This window comes from Nanorana parkeri, unplaced genomic scaffold (assembly GCF_000935625.1).
Source record: "Nanorana parkeri isolate BGI_ZX_2015 unplaced genomic scaffold, ASM93562v1 scaffold454, whole genome shotgun sequence".
NCBI classification, from domain to species: domain Eukaryota; kingdom Metazoa; phylum Chordata; class Amphibia; order Anura; family Dicroglossidae; genus Nanorana; species Nanorana parkeri.
In genome coordinates this window covers 705,117-730,010 of record NW_017306722.1, presented here as the reverse complement: position 1 = coordinate 730,010, position 24,894 = coordinate 705,117, and the positions used below count along the sequence as shown (strand labels likewise).

At 41.6% G+C, this 24,894-nt stretch overlaps 1 protein-coding gene across 2 annotated transcripts in view; it reads right to left on the bottom strand.

Annotated features, from left to right (window-relative positions):
* FAM185A (family with sequence similarity 185 member A) overlaps nucleotides 1-24,894 on the bottom strand; it is a 43,689-nt gene that overhangs the window by 18,259 nt on the left and 536 nt on the right. The window contains exons 2-4 of one of the 2 annotated variants that reach the window (XM_018560430.1): nucleotides 18,509-18,618; nucleotides 13,732-13,824; nucleotides 897-1,035 (exon numbers count right to left, since the gene is read on the bottom strand). In XM_018560430.1, the coding sequence (XP_018415932.1) occupies nucleotides 897-1,035; nucleotides 13,732-13,824; nucleotides 18,509-18,618 (342 nt within the window). The remainder of the gene's footprint in view (nucleotides 1-896; nucleotides 1,036-13,731; nucleotides 13,825-18,508; nucleotides 18,619-24,894) is intronic. The other variant, XM_018560431.1, reaches the window with a different exon arrangement.

The following is a 24,894-nucleotide window of genomic DNA, read 5'->3' as shown; positions in this document are numbered from 1 at the left end:
GTACAACTCTACATTACCCACTTGGCAAAGGCATGCATACATAAACATTTGTGTCTTGCTTCTGATGTGTTTGTGAAATGGTTTGGAAGAGTTTGCAGCAATGTTTGACTTGTGATTTTTGATGTAATGGAGTGGATTTAATGCATTCACTAACAGTTTCCATTTAATCCCTCCTATGGTGAAAACCAAGTCTCTTCCATAATATCAAGTGTGTGCCCAGAAATTCATTCATTTGGGGTCAGTTTAAGTATAACACTTAGGGGCCCAATACAATTTCTGTACATTCCTAATAATATATTGCTATTCCTATTAATATTTTTGGTATTTATATAGTGCCGACAATTTACGCAGCGCTTTGCACATTCACATCAGTCCCTGCCCTCAATGAGCTTACAATCCAAGGTCCCTATCTCACATCCATACATACAAGGAACAATTTAGACAGGAGCCAATTAACTTTCCAGGATGTCTTTGGAGTGTGGGAGTACCCAGAGGTACCGGAGTACCAAGAGGAAACCCACGCAAGCACAAAGAGAACATGCTAACTCTTTGTAGTTAGTGTCCTCACCGGGATTTGAACTTGGGACCCTCAGTGCTGCAAGGCAAAAGTGCTAACCTAACATGTCATGTCCATAATATGGAATGGACTACTGGAAAATAACTAAATCTCCCATGTACTACCAACTGGTCCAGTGAACATATTTCTTGGGAGCCTCCTCTCACAGCCCACCCCGGGCCTCCAGGTATAGAAATCTGGCCTACCAGTTAAAGTGTTAGCGAGTGTAAATTTTGTTTCTATCACAGTTAATAATAAAGTACACAGACTGTACTGCACTATTTGGCAGTCATTACCTCCTGAAAATGAGTTTTGTTTATTTTTCTTGATCATGACTTACCATGGGCGCTTCCTACTATTACATCTCCAGCAGCCGAAGACATCGATGAAGATTCTGCATACAGGTATTTGGCTTTTAGCTGACCATTTTCTGTGCAAATGTTAATAGATGTACCTACCAGTTTCTCAATGTCAACTGTCTGTAATAAAAAACAAGAAGAGATGATGCGTGGACCTATATGGGTTGGACTTGATGGACATATGTCTTTATTCAACCCCAAATACTATGTAACCATGTAAGAACGTAAACAACATTTAATGCATTTTAAAGCAGAAATCCAATCATACAGCTAAATATATACTTGGAATTAGGATAGAAACGGTTTAACCAGTTAAAAATGTGTAATTATGTTTTGCCATACTAAACATCTGGCCTCCTATTTTATTCACCCCCTCTAAATTACCCAGCCACAGAGTGATACCTTTATTTAGAGCTTGCCTTTTCCTGTGATACCTGCCTCTTTGCCCTGGACTATCAATGACCATTGCAAGGTCCTGCCTTGCATCCGCTCCCTGCAAGATCTCCTAAAATCCCCTCCCAGCCGGTCTGTACAATGTCACCTACATTCCAGGCTCACCTTTGCCGTCTGGGACATCACTTGCGGCTGTCAGTATGGTGAGCATAGAGGAGGCCAGAAACATGAGGATCACAACATTGCCAAGGCCTCCTCTTACCCGAGAGGCAGGGGAGAGTAAAGGGAGAAATGAATGGATAAATCATCCATTTAATTAGGGCTGCAACTAATGATTATTTTCATAAGTTGGCTGATTCTTTTAACGATTGATTGGATAAAAAAAATTTAATAAATACCATCCTTCATTTAAAATAAAATACACAAATGCAGTGTTACAAAGTCTACTTCAGAATAAGCCAGCATGCACAATTTTTTGCAATCGCATTGCACTGGAACGCACGGCATAGCGGTACCGTGCGTTCCAGTGCAGGCGATCACGCGGTGGGTGCCATTGAAATTAATGGCACTGCAAAGCACCACAATAGTAATTGTATTGTAAGCACATGGCGCTTCAATAGCTTCATCCAAGGAATGACAGCTGCCAGTGGCAAGATTCCGCAGAAGGCAGCTGAATGTAAATACACAGGTAGTGGGCTGGTGCAATAGCCAGCCTGCTATTGGCCATTTTCAAATTGCAATAGCCAATAGCAGGCTGGCTATGGCACCCACCCACTGCTTGTTGTGCCCTCCTCCCAGCATTGAGGAGAGAGCTAGGGGATCCAACCAACTAATCGATAATGAGAATACTAGACAACTATTCTCATTATCGATTAATCATTTAGTTGGTTGCAACCCTACATTCACTGCTTCTTAGTAAAAAAAACAAGCTGCAGCAGCAAAATAAAATTAAAAAAAAAGTGTAATAAATGTAACCCTTTTGACCCCCCTTTCCAGCTTTCTGCATTCTGTCTCTGCGCTGACCTGTATATTAACCCTTTCACCTCCCTTATTCTACACATCTATACATTAACCCCTTTATCTCCATCCTTTCACTGTATGTGATCTGTAAATTAACTCCTTCACCCCCTCCCTACTCTGTCTAAGACTTGTACATTTATTGCATCTTGTGCACAATTACCAAGCTCCATGTTTTAACCCCCTAAAAATATCAGATCACCTTGGAGAGTCTACTTTCCAAAAAGGGGCCATTTCAGGGGTTTCCCTACTATCCTGACATTTTTATTTCCTGTGATTTATAAACAAAAGTAAGAGAAACAGGCTTTTTTTCATTTTTTTTTTTTTATTCTTATATAGTGAACAATTTGAAAAAGATCAGTTATTAAATTCCACTAAAAGAAAGCTCTATTTGTCACCACAAAATGATATAAAATTCATTTTGTTACAGTGTTGTGTGACGTAGGAACGCTCAGCCAAACTTGCACAGCGCTGAAAAATGTCCTGGTAATGAAGAGGATACAACATGCCCCAACTGAAGTGGTTAAACCGCAAACTGGAATATCTAGAAGTGCATTCAATTCATCTGCTGGCAATCAGCCATCCAGTATCACATTTATTGCTGTCTTTTATACTGCCAGGAGGTATGAGTGCTTCATTCATATAACTATAATACACAACAACAATGATTATCAAACATTTTATCCAATAAATTTCACCCCCAAAAAATAAAGCGACATGAGTTTAACAAAATAATAAAATCCAGGGAGAAGAAAACATAATGTACGCCTATTGCTATTTTTACCGAGGGTACTGCAGCTTAGAGGTTGCCCTTCTGACCAGTTCACAGGATCCTTTTCCAGAAAAGAAAATGTTTTCCAAAGACAGCACAGAGATCTCATTGCCAAAACATTCCTTTCACCAGATTGGGTGCCAGTGGGAAAATTACTTTGCAATCTAGTGGTTATTTTTAGGGTGAAGTCATACGCTGCAGCTATTAATAACAGCCTATAATTGCAGAGGTTTTGGCAGATACATGTTCTTTAATTTTCAATAATATATTCCCTGAACTAATTTTTCCATTAACACCACAAGGATGCATACACTTTGATCAGGAAACGGCATCATTGATGAAATGTAAAGTTCGAAAAACTTAAAACTTCAAACAGCCTTCGACCCCGTGTCATGTTCTCTGCCGTGACTATTCAAGTGGGTTTGTAAGGGGGAAGGGTAAGTTCCGGGACACAAGTCATGTACAGAATACATTATTATAACCATATGACTAGCAAGCTTTCATGTGAAATAAAGTGCAGAACTACTATCACATTGCTGCTACACAGTAACAGGAAGGAAAGCTCATTGCAATGTACATAGAACAACAAAAAATGTCTTCTAATGTCAACATGTACCATGAAAAATATTTATGTGTACACTCTCTCTGTTCTTATGACGGGCCGAGATTTCTTTTTGTTTTCCAACACTGTAGAAACAACAAAAGGAAGCTGACTGCTAATAAAAATGTTTAAATACTGCACAGAACTAATGACAACAGTCAGCACCCATAGAGATATTAGGGACCCAAAAACAATTCAATAGTCAGTAATGTTTTTGACTCGGGGAAACCCTACAAGTGCAGAGAACACACAACATCCATACAGAGCGCCCTGCTGGAATCTGAACTCAGGACACAAGTGCTGCACACCAGGCCTGCTAATCACTGACACTATACCTGTCCCTTTTAGATAATAGGACAAAGCAATAATGGACATGTACATATAGGAATGAAGCAAGTATACAGTAAATACATGTGCTTTCAGGATCTGTGAATGCAGAAACTACAAGTCCCGTCAGCCACTGCGGCAGAGGGATTTGTAGTTTCAATGAAATACAGGTGTGGTGATGTGACCGCACTTTAAGTCCACTGACACTTCCTGCCGTCCCCGTTACCGCATGTCCGTGCCTCAAAACAGACCTGGACGGGAACAGTCTGCAGGAGCCAGAGCACTGAACCTGCGACATTATCTTTCTCTATCACCAAAAGGCTGACAACATCTTTTCTCATCCAGGGTCAGGATCTTCCTGGGAGAAGATGCTGGCCCAGGAATGACACAGTAATGTAAATCCCTGTGTTTGAGCAGCACCCTTTATGTTCTGGTCTGTCTCCCATACATCACCTCCCACTTCTGTCTCTCCATCTGTGATCAGCCTGTGAAAACAATTAGCACGCACACAGCTCAATCCCTCTCCGATCTATCATCCTGTGACCTGAGAATGTAAAAATCACACGCGCACAGCTCGGTCCCCCTCCGGCCTCTCATCCTGTGACCTGCAAATGTAAAAATCTATCACACTCACACAGCTCAGTCCCTCTGCAACCTTTTACCCAGTGAGATGCCAGTGCACAAATCCATCACAGTCATACAGCTAAGTCACTCACCCTATGAGCTGCCAGTGTAAATATCCATCACACTCACCCTATGAGCTGCCAGTGTAAATATCCATCACACTCACCCTATGAGCTGCCAATGTAAATATCCATCACAGTCACACAGCTAAGTCACTCACCCTATGAGCTGCCAGTGTAAATATCCATCACACTCACCCTATGAGCTGCCAGTGTAAATATCCATCAGATTAAATCAAATTATCGTGACCAGATCCTGAATATAAGGTACCACACCCCTAATAAATCGAATTAACATGGAAAAGAAAGAATGGGGCTTTTAAGGTACAAAGTGACAAAACCAAGCAATTACAACATGATTAAACAAGGATTCTTTATTATACAAAGGTTAAAACTGTTTAAAAACATAATTGATATGTGTACATTTCAGAAAGGGAAAAACAAACTGATCTCCAAATGAACTATTCCAGAATTATAATATGAGGCTAGGTGACCATTACATACAAAATTGATGTAACATATTGTTGTACTCATACAGCACATAGGTGCCTCTTCTTATATCATGAATAGTCATTCTCTCTCAACGCATTTTGCGCTTCCTCAGGAGATAAAAGGAGATCGCTCACAGAGAGTAAGCCAAGCCAGCAGAGCAAGAGCCCAAGATATCCATCACAGTCATACAGTTCAGTCACTCTTGTAACTCGCCCTATGAGTTGCCAGTGTAAATATCCATCAAAGTCATACAGCTAAGTCACTCTCTTGTAACTCGCCCTATGAGCTGCTCTGTGACAATACAAAAATCCAAACGCCTCTTAGTTTGTGACCTCCCACAACACTAATCTGATCACTTGGGGAGTAAATGGTTCTTCCTGTCGGCAAAACATCACTAGCCCACTTTGTGTTCTTAGGTAAACACTGAGAAACGGTGCATATGAACAGTACATTGACTGCAGCTGAATTATTGTTTTTTGGAGGGTTTTTTTATATAGGTATAGTTTTGCTTAAAAAAAATAATACTTTTGCTTCATGCAGAAGTGACATTGTGACATGCAGACTGGTGAAATTACAGATAGGTCTCTGCTGCCTCAATGATAAATAAATCTAAAATAAATCATTTCATGAATTTGCTGGGTAGAAATAATTTCTTGTTCCCGTTAGTTCTTTCTTATAACTTTATGAATCAGCACCGAATTGAAAAAAAAAAAAGCAAGAAAAGCTTCTAGAGTGCACCATCTGGTGGTAGAAGACATAAATACATGTACCCAAATCCCAGCATCAATTACACTGCTGTAGATGGCCAACTCATTCAAAACCACTGCATGCATATACCAATCGGCCATAACATTATGACCCCCGCCTAATATTAAGTAGGTCCCCTTTTGCTGTCAAAACAGTCCTGACCTGTCCAGGCATGGAGTTCACTACACCTCTGACGGTATTCTGTGATATCTGGCGCCTAGCCGTCACTAGCAGATCCTTTAATACTTTAAAGGATCTGTACTGACTTTGTTTTTACAGCACATCCCACAGATGATTGGATTGAGATCTGGAGAAGTTGGGGGCCAAGTCAACACTCAAATTCGCTGTTGTGTTCCTCAGAACATTCTTGAGCCATTGTTGCAGTGAGGGCACATTATCAAGTTGAAAGAGGCCACTGCCATCAGGGAATACTGTTTCCATGAAGGGGTGTGCTTGGTCAGCAACAATGTTTAGGTAGATGGTACATGTCAAAGTAACATCCACATGAATGGCAGGAGCCAATGTTTCCCAGAAGAACATTGCCAAAAGCATCACACTGCCTCTCCCAGCTTGACTTCTTGCACTGTGTATTCAAACACCTTTCTATCAGAAGCAGCATGAACTTTTTCAGCAATTTCAGCTACGGTAGCTCTTCTATTGGATGAGACTACATGGGCCAGCCTTTACTCCCCACGTGTACCAAGGAGCCTTGGCTGCCCATGACCTTATTGCCAGTTCACTGGTTTTCCTACCTTGGACCACTTTGGGAAGGTCCTGAACACTGTACACTTGCTCTGACCCAGCCGTCTAACCATCACAATTTGGCCCTTGTCAAAGTGACTCAAATCTTTACGCTTGCCCATTTTTTTTCTGCTTGCAACACAATAAATTTAGGGACAAAATGTTCACCTGCGGCCCAATGTATCCTACCTACTTTCAGATGCCATTGTAATTATATAACCAATGTTAATAACTTGACCTGTCAGTGGTCATAATGTTATGACCGGTGTATCCTAAAATGTTCACCTGCTGCCCAATGTATCCTACCTACTTTCAGATGCCATTGTAATTATATAACCAATGTTAATCACTTGACCTGTCAGTGGTCATAATGTTATGACCGGTGTATCCTAAAATGTTCACCTGCTGCCCAATGTATCCTACCTACTTTCAGATGCCATTGTAATTATATAACCAATGTTAATCACTTGACCTGTCAGTGGTCATAATGTTATGACCGGTGTATCCTAAAATGTTCACCTGCTGCCCAATGTATCCTACCTACTTTCAGATGCCATTGTAATTATATAACCAATGTTAATCACTTGACCTGTCAGTGGTCATAATGTTATGACCGGTGTATCCTAAAATGTTCACCTGCTGCCCAATGTATCCTACCTACTTTCAGATGCCATTGTAATTATATAACCAATGTTAATCACTTGACCTGTCAGTGGTCATAATGTTATGACCGGTGTATCCTAAAATGTTCACCTGCTGCCCAATGTATCCTACCTACTTTCAGATGCCATTGTAATTATATAACCAATGTTAATCACTTGACCTGTCAGTGGTCATAATGTTATGACCGGTGTATCCTAAAATGTTCACCTGCTGCCCAATGTATCCTACCTACTTTCAGATGCCATTGTAATTATATAACCAATGTTAATCACTTGACCTGTCAGTGGTCATAATGTTATGACCGGTGTATCCTAAAATGTTCACCTGCTGCCCAATGTATCCTACCTACTTTCAGATGCCATTGTAATTATATAACCAATGTTAATCACTTGACCTGTCAGTGGTCATAATGTTATGACCGGTGTATCCTAAAATGTTCACCTGCTGCCCAATGTATCCTACCTACTTTCAGATGCCATTGTAATTATATAACCAATGTTAATCACTTGACCTGTCAGTGGTCATAATGTTATGACCGGTGTATCCTAAAATGTTCACCTGCTGCCCAATGTATCCTACCTACTTTCAGATGCCATTGTAATTATATAACCAATGTTAATCACTTGACCTGTCAGTGGTCATAATGTTATGACCGGTGTATCCTAAAATGTTCACCTGCTGCCCAATGTATCCTACCTACTTTCAGATGCCATTGTAATTATATAACCAATGTTAATCACTTGACCTGTCAGTGGTCATAATGTTATGACCGGTGTATCCTAAAATGTTCACCTGCTGCCCAATGTATCCTACCTACTTTCAGATGCCATTGTAATTATATAACCAATGTTAATCACTTGACCTGTCAGTGGTCATAATGTTATGACCGGTGTATCCTAAAATGTTCACCTGCTGCCCAATGTATCCTACCTACTTTCAGATGCCATTGTAATTATATAACCAATGTTAATCACTTGACCTGTCAGTGGTCATAATGTTATGACCGGTGTATCCTAAAATGTTCACCTGCTGCCCAATGTATCCTACCTACTTTCAGATGCCATTGTAATTATATAACCAATGTTAATCACTTGACCTGTCAGTGGTCATAATGTTATGACCGGTGTATCCTAAAATGTTCACCTGCTGCCCAATGTATCCTACCTACTTTCAGATGCCATTGTAATTATATAACCAATGTTAATCACTTGACCTGTCAGTGGTCATAATGTTATGACCGGTGTATCCTAAAATGTTCACCTGCTGCCCAATGTATCCTACCTACTTTCAGATGCCATTGTAATTATATAACCAATGTTAATCACTTGACCTGTCAGTGGTCATAATGTTATGACCGGTGTATCCTAAAATGTTCACCTGCTGCCCAATGTATCCTACCTACTTTCAGATGCCATTGTAATTATATAACCAATGTTAATCACTTGACCTGTCAGTGGTCATAATGTTATGACCGGTGTATCCTAAAATGTTCACCTGCTGCCCAATGTATCCTACCTACTTTCAGATGCCATTGTAATTATATAACCAATGTTAATCACTTGACCTGTCAGTGGTCATAATGTTATGACCGGTGTATCCTAAAATGTTCACCTGCTGCCCAATGTATCCTACCTACTTTCAGATGCCATTGTAATTATATAACCAATGTTAATCACTTGACCTGTCAGTGGTCATAATGTTATGACCGGTGTATCCTAAAATGTTCACCTGCTGCCCAATGTATCCTACCTACTTTCAGATGCCATTGTAATTATATAACCAATGTTAATCACTTGACCTGTCAGTGGTCATAATGTTATGACCGGTGTATCCTAAAATGTTCACCTGCTGCCCAATGTATCCTACCTACTTTCAGATGCCATTGTAATTATATAACCAATGTTAATCACTTGACCTGTCAGTGGTCATAATGTTATGACCGGTGTATCCTAAAATGTTCACCTGCTGCCCAATGTATCCTACCTACTTTCAGATGCCATTGTAATTATATAACCAATGTTAATCACTTGACCTGTCAGTGGTCATAATGTTATGACCGGTGTATCCTAAAATGTTCACCTGCTGCCCAATGTATCCTACCTACTTTCAGATGCCATTGTAATTATATAACCAATGTTAATAACTTGACCTGTCAGTGGTCATAATGTTATGACCCCCCCCCCAATAACTCCAAGCTGTTCAGGGACAAACAAATGTCAGCTATACATTATACATCAATGCCGAATGGCAACGAGCTATGGAGGACTACAAATCTCGGCTTTAAGGTGGGCTGTGTGGTGTCATCCAGGGTCCAGGTCAGTCGCTCTCAGAGGTGCGGGCAGCATGGAGGAGGAGATTTTGTCTGGCGCTGTAAACACGTGCCGCCATTCACAGGAGGGCTGTGGGGACCTTGCTGGGGACCTCGACAGTCTTCCTGTGAAGCCCAGCACTTGTTTATTGCTCCAGCTTAAACATTTTAAGTGCCAGTATCGACGATTTGTTTCGGGGCATTTTCACAAGAACTCGTGAAAAAGCCCAGTATCGGCACCAATACCGATACTAGTATCAGTGCATCCCTAATATAATATACAGCTTTTTTTCCCCCCACTCATCCTCATAGTTAGAGCCGACTTGAGACAAAGAAGCCGTCACAGGTCGGCACTATTGATCGGGAAGTGAACAGAAACATGCACTGATCTGCTCACTTCCCGATAGTCTCCCTGCAGTGATCGGTGACTGGCAGTCACCACACCACACAGGGATTCCCCTCTCCCCTTCCCAATCCTCCAGCGCTGAGTGGAGGAACGAATGGGGGAGGAGGCGGGCACAGCTGACTCTGCCTCTAGATAGGCAGAGCCCACTGTCAACCAGCTGGGTGGATCTCGACAATTATTATACAGCTCGCTGTATACTGAGCTTTGGGTCACGGGAGGAGGTTAGTATATGTCCTCCCATGACCCTAAAGAGAACTTTGGGATAAAAAGGCTACCCCATAGTTCTCTTTTAACTAAAGTCCTCAAAACAAATTAACATAACATTGAAGGCCGCAAGTGATTAACGGAAATGAATAAAGGCCCATTTACACCACTATGCTTCATTTGCGTGCATTAACATGCATTGCATTAAGAGTCGATTCACCCCAGATGCATTGGGGCTGTGCTGCCCACCCTTTACACTGACAAGGCAAATAGGCTTGTTTTCAAGGCTGTGGTGGTGTGCGCTGAAAAAACTGTATGCATGGTACTACTGCATCGCAACACACTGTGGCTGTAGAACTGCATGAAATGTCATGCGTTACATTTTAATAATGTTCTAAAGAAACCAATGTGATATGCTGGCATTGGCGCATCTGCACTCTCTCTCACTGCACACCAGCAGCTGTGCGTTTAGTGTATTTCTCATGTTTATTTATATAACCAGGCAAATATAAAAGGCATTACAAACATGTAAAAATTTGCCAGGCTGAAACTGAAAATGACATATATATATATAGAATTTTAAATAATGTTATGTATTGTATTAGACATTTTAATTAGTTTCATGGATTTAAAATAATGTGAATTGTAAAACTCTAAACCAATATAATAAAATAACCAACCTTTTATTTAAAGGAGAACTATGAGGGGAATGAAAATCACTCATCCTAATAGTTCGAGCAGACGTGTGACAGTTAGACTGTCACATGTCGGCTCAATAGATCGAGAAGTGAGCAAACACATACTGTCGCTCGTTCACTTCTCAATCATGTCCTTGCAGAGAGTCGTGACTGTCACTCACGGCTACCTGCAAAGATTCCCCCCTCCCCGGCTCGTGGTACACAGAGCCTAGGGTGACGGGAGGACGCTAGTTTGTGTCCTCCCGTTACCCTAAGGAGAACTATGGGGAAAAGCCTTAAGCCCATAGTTCTCCTTTAAAATAACACACCCAAAAAAATGTTTTTGTATTTTTGGAGCAGTGAAGCCACGTCAGAAAAGGAACAGGGCAGCAGCAGAGGAGGAACGGGGCAGCAGTGATGGTGAGAGGGGGGGGGTAACAGAAACATGCACTGATCTGCTCACTTCCCGATAGTCTCCCTGCAGTGATCGGTGACTGGCAGTCACCACACCACACAGGGATTCCCCTCTCCCCTTCCCAATCCTCCAGCGCTGAGTGGAGGAACGAATGGGGGAGGAGGCGGGCACAGCTGACTCTGCCTCTAGATAGGCAGAGCCCACTGTCAACCAGCTGGGTGGATCTCGACAATTATTATACAGCTCGCTGTATACTGAGCTTTGGGTCACGGGAGGAGGTTAGTATATGTCCTCCCATGACCCTAAAGAGAACTTTGGGATAAAAAGGCTACCCCATAGTTCTCTTTTAACTAAAGTCCTCAAAACAAATTAACATAACATTGAAGGCCGCAAGTGATTAACGGAAATGAATAAAGGCCCATTTACACCACTATGCTTCATTTGCGTGCATTAACATGCATTGCATTAAGAGTCGATTCACCCCAGATGCATTGGGGCTGTGCTGCCCACCCTTTACACTGACAAGGCAAATAGGCTTGTTTTCAAGGCTGTGGTGGTGTGCGCTGAAAAAACTGTATGCATGGTACTACTGCATCGCAACACACTGTGGCTGTAGAACTGCATGAAATGTCATGCGTTACATTTTAATAATGTTCTAAAGAAACCAATGTGATATGCTGGCATTGGCGCATCTGCACTCTCTCTCACTGCACACCAGCAGCTGTGCGTTTAGTGTATTTCTCATGTTTATTTATATAACCAGGCAAATATAAAAGGCATTACAAACATGTAAAAATTTGCCAGGCTGAAACTGAAAATGACATATATATATATAGAATTTTAAATAATGTTATGTATTGTATTAGACATTTTAATTAGTTTCATGGATTTAAAATAATGTGAATTGTAAAACTCTAAACCAATATAATAAAATAACCAACCTTTTATTTAAAGGAGAACTATGAGGGGAATGAAAATCACTCATCCTAATAGTTCGAGCAGACGTGTGACAGTTAGACTGTCACATGTCGGCTCAATAGATCGAGAAGTGAGCAAACACATACTGTCGCTCGTTCACTTCTCAATCATGTCCTTGCAGAGAGTCGTGACTGTCACTCACGGCTACCTGCAAAGATTCCCCCCTCCCCGGCTCGTGGTACACAGAGCCTAGGGTGACGGGAGGACGCTAGTTTGTGTCCTCCCGTTACCCTAAGGAGAACTATGGGGAAAAGCCTTAAGCCCATAGTTCTCCTTTAAAATAACACACCCAAAAAAATGTTTTTGTATTTTTGGAGCAGTGAAGCCACGTCAGAAAAGGAACAGGGCAGCAGCAGAGGAGGAACGGGGCAGCAGTGATGGTGAGAGGGGGGGGGGGGGGGGGGGGGGGGAGGGACGTCAGGCTCACATATCTCATATTTCACTTCAGCATTTCGGCTTCTTTTAAGCATTTCAAGGCATCACGCAGCCTATTCCGTACGTGCAACACAGAAACATTTAATTATAGGTTACCGCTGCAGCCAGCACCAGCGGGGAGGAGAACGGAGAAGCGGTGGCAACTAATCGTAAATCAACTAATCGATTATGAGAATCATTGCCAACAATTCCCATTATCGATCATAATCTATTAGTTGTTGCAGCGTTCACAGAGCTGTGACAGACACTGAGCTGGCTTGCAGCTCACTGTGTTGTAGAGCTGCGAGCAGGCTCAGTGTGTTACAAATTGATACAAAGTATCTCTGAGGCGAATGCGGCATTCTTCTCAGAGATACTAAGTATCAAAAACCCTGTAAATTAAAAAAAACCCCTTAGTGCTTAATTTAAAAGTTAAAAAAAATTGTAAGAAAATATAGTGCTGAGGAGGCTAAGATAGGAGACAAACATATCACATTATAAATTGTATTTCACTCCTTGTTTTTAGTGACTTATAGCTTCCAAAATAAACTGAAATCCCAGACCTATAATATACCCTATAAATCAGGACAAATATAAGAATGTATTATCAGTTACTCTCCGCTAGTTATACTAAGTATTTACACATTATTATTGTAAAAACTGTGGGTTTTGTTTGCATTTTTTTGTAATTTATAGATATATGTCACATCACATTATAGCCCATTTTGCCCTTTAAAAAACGGTATATAATATGTGCAGGTGCAATGAATGAGGAACATGGAAATTACGGTTAAACAAACATAGCAGAAATGGCAAAATTGCTCCAGGCCCCAGGAACAAAAACCTTTTTCTGAAGCTGTGTCACTAAGGAGTTAAACAAATAGAGCTTATTCCAACATCTCTCCTCGTCACCTAAGGATTCTCTCTGTATGCTACATGTGAATAAATAGTGTGTTTTGCTAAAAAGAATTTACTTACACTATGAGCCAATGCATGGATATCCACATTGCCATGAACTGTGCCTAAACACACCACTTTGCCTCCTTTTGTACGAATGTGAACATTGTGACCCTGAAATTACAAAAATAGTGTGAATGGCAGAAGTAATAAAAATTGTCACAAAAAAAACCCCAAACAATGTTTTTGATGTTCTTGTAAGAAACAAATATTTAAACTGTCAGTGATAATTTAAACAGAGTACAGGAAATAATCAGGCTCAGTTGCCTAGTAAACAACAACACATTGTCTTCAGTCTATGTAAACTTCTCAGCAGAGCATGTATTTCAGGTTTGCTTTCCAGGGCACGTACCTGTTCATTCCTTTTCCTGGGGTAACCATTCATAGGTAGGAAAAGAACAGCAAACCTTTTTGATGTACTGAAATCATGTGGTTACATTTAATACCTATCAGTGGTAGCAGTTATCTCAATCACAAAATGGATTAAACGCAGCACCAAGCCAAAGCCTTTAAGAGGAACTACAGGTAAAATATGACAAACACTGCTGACATCAGTTAAATATTGGTTTAACCCCTTCATGACCGAGGCCTTTTTTTCATTTTTTGTACCCATGTTATATTCCACATTTTAGGCCTGAAAATTACTTAAAACCCCCCAACATTATTGGGGCGGCCCCTTCTTCGGGACGCAGAAGCGATCTGGCGACAGGTAAGTCGCCAGGATCGCTTCTGTTGTAAAGACGACAGTCAGCTCTACATGTTTAAACAGAGTCCCGGCGGCAAAAGTCACCGGGAGTCTGTTTAAACAGCCCCGATGCTGGCGACGTACACTGTACGTCGTCAGTCACGAAGGGGTTAAAAATAAATTACACTTTATAATATCGCTAGTAGAAGAGCCTGGAAGCTGCCTTTAATCCCCTGCACAACACAAACCCAACCAGGAGATTATGCACTATCAATCAGGCTCTACACATTGTTGCAAAACATGTGTTTCAGGCACAGGAGTTATATCATCCTGGCACAGTCATGAAGGTGGCCGCCCATTCGCTTGTATAGTGCTGGGGAGCGTGCACCCCCCCGGCTACTGCTGGTTCCGCTATCAACAGTGCTGGCCTGGGACTTTGATCAGTGGGAGTCAGCACACTTTCAGCGGCTGATCTCTGCTCCGATCACTGAACCCAGAAGCACTTCAGGCTGCCATTTCTCCAGCTGCTGTCGCTGAAGAAGAAACTGATGAATCAGATCTCTGCTTCATCAGCTTCTTTGGGGTCCCTAGGTAAAATTAGGGTTGTAATAGACCCCTGGTGTCTCTATAAAGAGGACCTGTCACATCCTCTTTGCTATTACATAGGGGGCTTTGTTAGCCCCCTGCGAGATAGCAATAACGTTAAGCTTAAAATAAAAAATAAAATAAAGTCACCAAAAACAACATTTTCAAAGTCCCCCACCCAAACACATACAAATGCAAACATGTGTTGGGTGTGCCTACGTGCGAAAATGATTGTGCCACACGTTACATTACATAAACATTGTAGAAATGTCACCAGCACACCAATCCTTTTAAGATAGCAAAAGCTTCATTTATTGAAGTTTTTTGTCATATGACCAAACAAGCGCTTTAGGGACCGCGCAGAGTCCCTTCATCAGGCTTTAGCATTAGCCTGATGCACCCCCCACTACAAGGGACATATCGGTAAGGAGTGCGACAAGATTAGTACTTATTACGTTACATTACATGCCACGCGTTGGCATGAGAGCAATAATCAATCACTGATAACAATTGATGAGCGGTAATGGCTTTAAAAATGTTGCCTATAGAAGTTTTTGTGTATTTTTGCGATACCACGGGCGCGCGCACTTTTAAAGATAACAAAGAGGGGTGCCTTTCCTGGTGTAGATAGGTTTATTCTTATAAATAGGTTAAAATGAACTGGCAGGTACTCGCAAGAGTAGAATGATAACAAGCTGCAGGACAATGTAAAAACCAGAGCAATGAAGGGATCCGTGTAGTACGTCCTGTATACAGATAGGTGAAGTGTCGACGCGTTTCCGGGGCACACCCCCTTCTTCAGAACGCTGATTTTAAGGCTCAACATGTTTGGTATCTATTTACCTGTCGTGACCCCATCTTTTATATTTCACAACAAAATTGGTATTATTTTCTGTTTCTGTGCATTAAATTTAATTTTAGGTTATTTTTTCCTAAAATTACTGGTTTGATAAACATTTGTGCAAAGATCATGCAACATACAAAATTGCAAGTAGCATTTTTTTTCTTCTTCTACGGGCCTCTGTTTTCAGAAAATATTAAAAATTGTTTGGCAGTTTTAAATTGTTTTCTAGGCAAAAATTCTGATTTTATCATGTGTGTGCAAAAATTAAGACATTGCTACAGACAGCAAGTAGTTAAAGGAGAACTATGAGGGGAATGAAAATCACTCATCCTAATAGTTCGAGCTGACGTATGACAGTTAGACTGTCACACGTCGGCTCAATAGATCGGGAAGTGAGCAAACACATACCGTCGCTCGTTCACTTCTCAATCATGTCCCTGCAGAGAGTTGTGACCGTCACTCACGGCTCCCTGCAGGGATTCCCCCCCTCCAGCACTGACTGGTGGAATGGATGGGGGAGGGGGCAGGTACAGCTGGATCTGCCTCTAGATAGCTCAGTATACCGCGAGCTATACTGAGCTTTGGGTCACGGAGGACGCTAGTATATGTCTTCGCGTGACCCTTAGGAGAACTATGGGGAAAAACACTGACCCCATAGTTCTCCTTTAAGCTCCACTTAAGAAGCTGCAAATCCTGGGCTCACTGGCAGCAGTAATTTAGTAACTTACAGATTGCATAAAGTGTGTTCTTTGTGCACAAATATTTGTTTCCTTTTTTTCCACTGGGAGACATTGGGACAGCTTACTAGAGGAGGAAAGTACAGACAGGACCTTAGCAGTAAGATGATGCTCATCCATAAAGAAAACCAGCAATATGTCAATGAGATACCTAAAGATATAGATACATTCCTAGGGCGAGATTGCTGTCAAATAGATACATGGCCTTCATATTATAAGACAAACAGCTAAAACAAAAAGGGTTTGAAGTTAATTAGAATAGAAATTACCCCAAAGGGGTTCCTCTTGCTTTGTCCATAAAGTAAACAGACAAAACTTGGGTTACAGATCGGACATGTGACTCCAGATGTGTAGCATGTGTGTAAGATGAGCTTCTAACAACATTCTGGCTGTGTAAATACTACTTTACTCCCCGTTACAGCTATCTACAGATATAGCTTCACTGAGTTTAATAGCTCAGCAGCAAACTTCAAAACACAAACATAGCTTATACTTCATCCTTTTGAAAACCTCTTATTTATTTTGTTTTCCTCTATGCCTTTGCTGCGGACACAGCGAGTTACTAAAACATTACATTCTGCAGATTACTCTTCTTTACTGAGTGCAAAGAATGTGGCAGAACATGAAACAAATTACAGCCTAAGAAAACACACCTTACAATTTTTCCATAGTGTTTTTCCAATGCAAATACTGAAAAGTTTACATTTAATTGCAGATGAACATTTCAAAAATGAAACTATAATTGAGTTTTTCCATGAGGTTTTAGGCTATTTTAGATCTGGGTTTTGTATGCTATTTCTAGTTTAATACAGACCGTCGTTTATGATGGCTAACGCATTCAGGGGTCCCGGGGCCGACCCTTCCCTCCCTCTCCTTTTTTTACCAATTTCTCATTACTTCCTTTTTTATCTTATTTCCAATCTCCTGGTTTCTCTTGCTAGATTGTTATTATCTGTTATCATGTAACCTGATTTTTTAGCCCTTTCCCTTCCTCGCAGTCTGGAGGGGATGTAGGGTATCTACAAGACTATTTTGGTCTTTCATACTGAATGTTCAAAATGCTTCATTTACCGGCCTTGGACTCTTCTACAACAATTCTATACATAAGTATTGTATGTTTGACACCATCTAGGCCTGTGTGCCAAATATTAAATAAAAAAAGTTCAATACAGTGTGCACCAATGACACAGGACTTACAAAGCACTGTTGCTTTTCTAAAGAAGCACATGATAGCAGGTTCCTTTAGGTCTGTGTCTCCTTGATTGAAACATCATATTGGAGCCATCTTCTCTGACTCCTTACAGTCTGATGAAAAATAGAGCTCAATAGCAAAAGCTCAAATTAACACTATCTGCTGTTTGCAAAAACCATAGGTCTGACTCAGAAGGTAAATCACTATTTACCATCTACAAGCAGCACAATAGGTCTTCTGCAGTGTTTTACCTCCATGTTCTGAAAAGAGTGTAATTCCTAGCTCTAATCACAGAGAAAGAAGTCATAGGCTCCGGTAAGGGGATTTCCTCATGTTTCCTCTTACTTCCTTTTTGTTTATACGGAACAGAAGTAAAGAGAAATCTCCCCATCAGACAAAGATGTCTGACTTATCATTTTTGTCTCTTAAACGGGCTGCAGCTAAATGCATGTACTGTCCTGCGTTCCGAAAATCTTGGTTATTTTAATGCCATGATAGATATTACATTGTTTACACGGACCTTTGATAATTATGAGTAGTGACTGTATGCAACAAATGTCCATGAATGAGGGTTTTTATAACCCATATAGCAATGCACATTAAGTTACTGTACACTCATAAAAATGATCAGTCATTGGGCATATGATGGAATGCCAAAGTTTGAGACTTATCATTACTATTAAAATTATCAATGTAAAGAGCTTAGATGTCTACTTACACATTTACTCTGCTCATTTCACATTCTGCATTATTACCTTGACAGACTGTAGGACGCTGTTGCCCTTCTCGGTTTCTATTTGGCAACTGTCACACTCAATTCGTTTAATGTTCACACAGCCTGATCCCAAAGTTTGGATGTTCACATCTAAAAATAGATTAGGAATAAACACAATGAGGATGTGTAGATAATATAATGACTAAATAAAAAATGATTACAAAAAAAAGCTCTTCATACTTCAGACACAAATATACATGGCAAAATCAAACAATTATCTGTCAAAATGGTGCCATGTTCTTCTGTAGTGTAGTTCCGGGCACCGGGCAGGTGGTTTTTTTTCTACATTTAACCCTGCTGAGGGCAAGAAGGACTAAATGTAGAGCAGCGGAGCCGCCACTTGTTTTCTACTGATCTGGGTGGCTGTAGAAGTCTGCTTGTCCATCCCAATCCACCGCCCCCTCCTCCCTGCCGTGGTTTTCGGGGTCCCTGCTCTTCTGGGGGACCCAGGATCACAGCAATGACTTCAGGATAGAGAGTGGGGAGCAGACCACAGAACGTCCATTCCCCATTTGCTCTGTGTGATCAGTGAGACAGGTGCGCTGTACTCACAGCATTTCCTGTTGCAGCTGTCACAAGTGGAGCTTCACAGGAGATCGAGCACAATGCTGTACTTGATCTTCTGTATTGGAGGGCAGGCTTCATAATAATAAATAAAATAAAAAAGTGAGAAAGTAGAAAAATTATTTTTTTTAAAAAACCAACAACCACGCACATGTAGAGCCTTGTGTGTGTGTGTGAGTGTGTTTATGTGCATGCTGAGTGCTGCCCCCATTCCACTGTGTGCCATATGGTGGTAGCCGAGCAGCAGCGCTGTCAAACACGCACAATGTGCAGTAATGGGTAACTTCACTTTCCCAAGTAATTTGGGGGAATGGAATTACCCACTCAAATCTGGCCCCCTCTCCTTAACCACTCCAAAGCCACCCAACACGCCCCCCCCATACTTACTTTTCAGCGAACGATCCTTCCGCTCCGCCGATACGGGTGTACTATCTGTACCAAATTCTGCCATTCAGTGCAGTATAGATTTTGAATTTCAAAAATGACCGCGCTGACCAATGAGAAGCTCTTCTTAGCACAGTTAAATACGGTTTTGTTCAAAATTATTTTTTGTATCAAGTAGATTGTCATGAGGGACAAGTAGATTGTCATGAGGGACAAGTAGATTGGGCCCCCGCTTTAGCCCTTGAACAAATGTCCACATCCCTGTATATACAACCTGGTATAAAATCATTTATACCATTCATACATTATTTCTATCAATCTGTTCTATACTCCAAAATAAGTTTGTTTGCAATAATTTGGGGGGGGTTTTCCCCCTAAAAATTTGGGATAAAACTCCCCAAAAAAACACAAAGCAAAACTGATAAACATTTAGCCAAAATAAGAGATTTGTGTTGAGTAATAACAAGGGACTTAAAAAGTGGACCTTTACCCCCTTTCACTAAAAATCACATCAGCATGCAGTTCTGCATGCTGATTTAAACTCATCTTATATTTATTAGTTAAACAAACTTGTTTTACTAATGAATGTAAGAACTATGTGCTGTCAGTCAGCAGAGGAGGGAACTGAAGGAGAACTATTGGGCAAGTGCAAAAGCCAGCCTGCTATTGGTCACTGCAATTTAAAATAGCCAATAACAGGCTGGCCATTGCCTGCTGTGTTTACATTTAGTCACCTTAAAGAGTAAACCTGTCACTAATGTGCTATCACATAGGGGGCATTTGAGCTCCCCATGTGATAGCAATGAAGTAAAAAACTAAATTAAATAAAAAATACCCCCAAAAAAGTTTAACGTCCCCTGACCCCGCGAAATTTCAAAACCGAAACGAAACCGAAATAGAAAAAATTGTTAGGCCGAAATCGAAAATGTTTTTTATTTTAATTTTTTCACATTTTTTAAATATTTATTTTCTATAAACTTTCTATAGGGGCTTCGGGGAAAATATTGGGGGTCTAAACAGGCCCCTGATATTTCTCCTTTTAAAATAGAAAAAGAGATTGAGAACAGAGTCCTCAATCTCTTTTTCTGCAGCCCCAGTTATGTGAGTGTTCCTGGTCATCCATACCATGAGGACATTTTGTGTTTACTATAACCACAATCATGAATGCAGGAGGTGATGTAGATCACTTCCTATTCATTCATAATTGAGGATATAATCAACATGCTATGTCCTCAATTATGTACAAACTCAGTGATCACTGATCGCTGAGTGTTTGTACCTGGCTCTTCTCTCTGACACGCTGTCACAGGAGGCTGAGCGAGCGATCCAGGGAATAGAGCTCAGCCTCCTGTGACAGCACGGTCTCCGCCCCCACACCGCTATGCTGGACTGTGATAGGAGGCTGAGCGGTGTTGGAGGGGAGACAAAAATGCACTTTCGGCATTTAGCCAAGTGCCATTTTTGGCCGATATGTTTCACGGCCGATATATCGGTGCATCCCTAATATATAAATAAATATATAATTTTTCGTCCAATTTGGGCGTGTCATTTTAAATAATAGGTTGGTTATTTTATTATATTGGTCGGAGTTTTAAAATTGAGATTATTTTAAATGCATTAAACTAATTAAAATGTCTAATATAATGCAATCAATTATTTAAAAAAATATTTAAAAAAAAAAAAAGTTGGGAAGAGTCATTTTTGGCTTCGGCCTGACAAATTCTGCTGCGGGAAGTGCGTTGTGGTGCCATTCATTCCAATGGCACCCCAAACGCACTTGCTGCCCGCAGTGTGATCGGAAGACAGTTTCATGTCACATGTCATACACCATGGCAAGAATGCGCACAGTAACAAGACACAAGTTAGTTATACTGCATCAACAAGGTCTCTCCCAGGCAAAGATTTCAAAGCAGACTGGGGTTTCAAGATGTGCTGTTCAAGCTCTTTTGAAGAGCTGTAGCAGGAGGCAGCCTGTTCGCCGGAGGGCGGTACTACAAGGAGAGTCTGCAGGCAACAGTGAAGCATGGTGGAGGTTCCTTGCAAGTCTGGGGCGGTATTTCTGCCAATGGTGTTGGAGATTTGGTCAGGATCAATGGTGTCCTCAATGCTGAGAAATACAAGCAAACACTTATTCATCATGCCATACCATCAGGGAGGATTGTGATTGGCCCCAAATGTATTCTGCTCCTGGACAACGACCCCAAACATTAAGAACTATCTTCAGCGTAAAGAAGAACAAGGAGTGCTGGAAGTGATGGTTTGGTCCCACAGAGCCCTGATCTCAACATCATGGAGTCTGTCTGGGATTACATGAAGAGACAGAAGGATTTGAGGCAGCCTACATCCACAGAAGATCTGTGTTTTTTTTCTCCAAGATGTTTCGAACAACCTACCTGCCGAGTTCCTTTAAAAACTGTGTGTATGTGTACTTAGAAGAATTTATGCTGTTTTGGGGGCAATGGGTGGTCACACCAAATATTGATTTGATTTGGATTACTCTTCTGTTCATTTACTTTCCATTTTGTTAATTGATTTAAAAAATAACACTTTTATTTCTGAAAGCATTCTTACTTTACACCATTTTTTCACACCTGCCTAAAACGTTTGCACGGTACTGTATATATACTGTATATTATCCCTGGCAGAGCTACGTGGATCGTGTAGTACACTGTAGTAGCTGCAGCAACTACAGTGTATTACAGCATCTTCCTTGTCCTGCAAGTCTTCTCCTGGCCAATTCTGTCTCCTGTTTGGTAGATGGCTCCATAGAAGTCTATGGGGCTGTAATGTGCAGGTGCAGCCAGCAGAGGGAGCATTGGCACTGGAATGTAAATAGAGGAACCATCCCTGTCAGATTTCAGTAAGTACAGATCTGCAAGGAGGAAAGAGGGAGGGAAAGGTAGGATCCTTTAGGTTAGGGGGTAGGGGCAAAAAGGAGAAGTACACTTTGTTTTAAAGTGCACTTCCCCTTCAAAAAATGCATATATTAACCACTTGAAGTCCGCGGTGTTACACCCCCTTCCCATCCAGGCCATTTTTCAGTATTCAGCGCTGCGATACTTTGACTGACATTTATTCCGTCGTCCAACGCTGTACTGAAATGAATTTTATACCATTTTTTGGGGACAGATAGAGCTTTTTTTTGGTGGTATTTATTCACCACTACGGTTTTTATTTTTTACTATATTAAGGAAAAATTACCAAAATACATTAAAAAAAAACTGTTTCCCCTATATTAAATGATAAAGCATTTATTATTACCCAATTTTTTGGTAAAATATAAAAGACGGGGTCACGTCGGGTAAAAAGACACCCAAAATTGGCCATAGGCGACGCTTTAAAAGCTTTTACCGCTTATCAGTTTAGTGTTATCAGTGATTGATGGCCCTAAAATGATTGCTCTCACTGCGACGTTTGCGGCGGTATGTAACGTGTGTAGCGCAATTGTCGTTTTCGCGCGCAGGTGTACCGGACGCGTATTTACATTTATATGTGCGTAAACGTGGGGGTGGGGGACTTAAACATTTTGGTTTTTTTTTAACTTTCTTTACATGTGACTTTTATTCTTTTTACTTTTTTTTATTTATATATGTATTTATTTTTTACACTTATTGTTATCGCTATTACATAGGGGGATAGCAATCTGCTTCATCAGTTTCTTTTCTCTGGCTATAGCAGCCAGATGACTGACAGGTGAATGCAGAAGTGATGTAACACACATCACTTCTGCATTCACAGCCCAGGGGGAGATCAGCAAGGAGCTGACCTCCCTTCCACTTCCTCCTGACGCCCTCCCGAGCCGGTCCTGGGCCGCAGATGGGCTAGCGGATCCCGGGATTGAAGGTGAGGGGTTAGGAGGGGGGGCGACGGCAGCAGACGAGGGGGGCACACACCAGCACATATACATGATCGGCTGGCTATAGAGCCGCCGATCGGGTATATGTTAAACAGCCGGTAACGGCTCTATGCAGTGCACAGGTTTTTTATGCCCGTGCGCTAGGGGGCGCATGCGAACAGAAATAAATATGCTGTCTGGGGACGGCAACCCGCTAATGCAGCAGTAGCGTCCGTCTGTTTTTTTTTCAACGGGCGGACGACAACTGGTTAAATATAGATTTTTGTACCTTGAGTGGGGCTGGCAACTACACGTTTGGATGTGCAAGCTCCACCTGTCTCCTGGGGGAAGGGGTGCAGTATTCTCTTGGGTGCCATAAAACCCAATCCACAAACTGCATTGGGTTTAAAAGAGAACTATGGGGTATGTGTTTTTCCCCATAGTTCTCTTAAGGGTCACGGGAGGACATATACTGGCATCCTCCCGTGACCCAAAGCTCAGTATATAGTGAGCTACAGCTCGCCGTATACAGAGACCGCCGCAGCTGGGACGGAACCCGACATTACTGTCAAGATCCACCCAGCTGCGTGAGTGACAGCTGGCTCTGCCTATCTAGAGGCAGAGCCAGCTGGACCCGGCCCTTCCCATGTCCGTTCCTCTAGTCAGTGACTGACAGTCACGGCTCTCGGCAGGGAGATGATTGAGAAGTGAGTGAGTGAGCGACGGTATGTGTTAGCTCACTTCCCAAACTATTGAGCCGACGGCTCGAACTAGGAGGTTGAGTGATTTTCACTCACCTCATAGTTCTCCTTTAATGACTGCTTACTTTTGAAGGGTTAGTTCACCTTTTCATAAAAATTAAAAAGGCGAACTTAACATCTTCCCTACCCCCTGGTCCCCGCTGCCCTTAACTGCTGTCATGACCATATTGCAAAGGGGTGGACAAACTCTTCCAGCTGTTGTGGAACTACAAATCCCATGAGGCAATGCAAGAGTCTCACAACCCACAGACATGACTCCCAGAGGCAGATGCATCACAGGATTTGTAGTTTTACCACAGCTGGAGTTTGCTTGATCTAGCATGACCCATGCCAGCAAGTGTAACAGACTCAAAACTTCACTACTTCTAGCAAGCAGTCATTGGTCGGTGTGGCCACATGACCATGCTGACCAATGAAACTATCTTTTGAACCTTCTTTCTACCAGGATACTGTCCCAGAAGAAAGCAGAGGTTGGCATTTGTCAGGAGGGGTCATTTGACCACACTGGCCATTGCCACTCTTCTGATGCCACACAACCGACGGGGCCGCATAGTGAAGTAATTAAGTGTGCGACCCATTATATTAGCTGGCAAGGGTCACGGAGACCAGGGGGAGGTTATTTTGAGTTAGTTCACTTTTTTTTTATTTATGAAAAGGTGAACTTTACCCTTCAAGCAGAAATCATTGCAGACAAGCCCAGGGTCAGAAGCTGTTCTCTATTCAGGAAGGGTCCATCACCCTCCATCCACACTAAGCCCACGAGGATGACCATGACTCAGATATCTTTGTCCTGTGATGACTTACCTGTGCCCAGCCACAAAC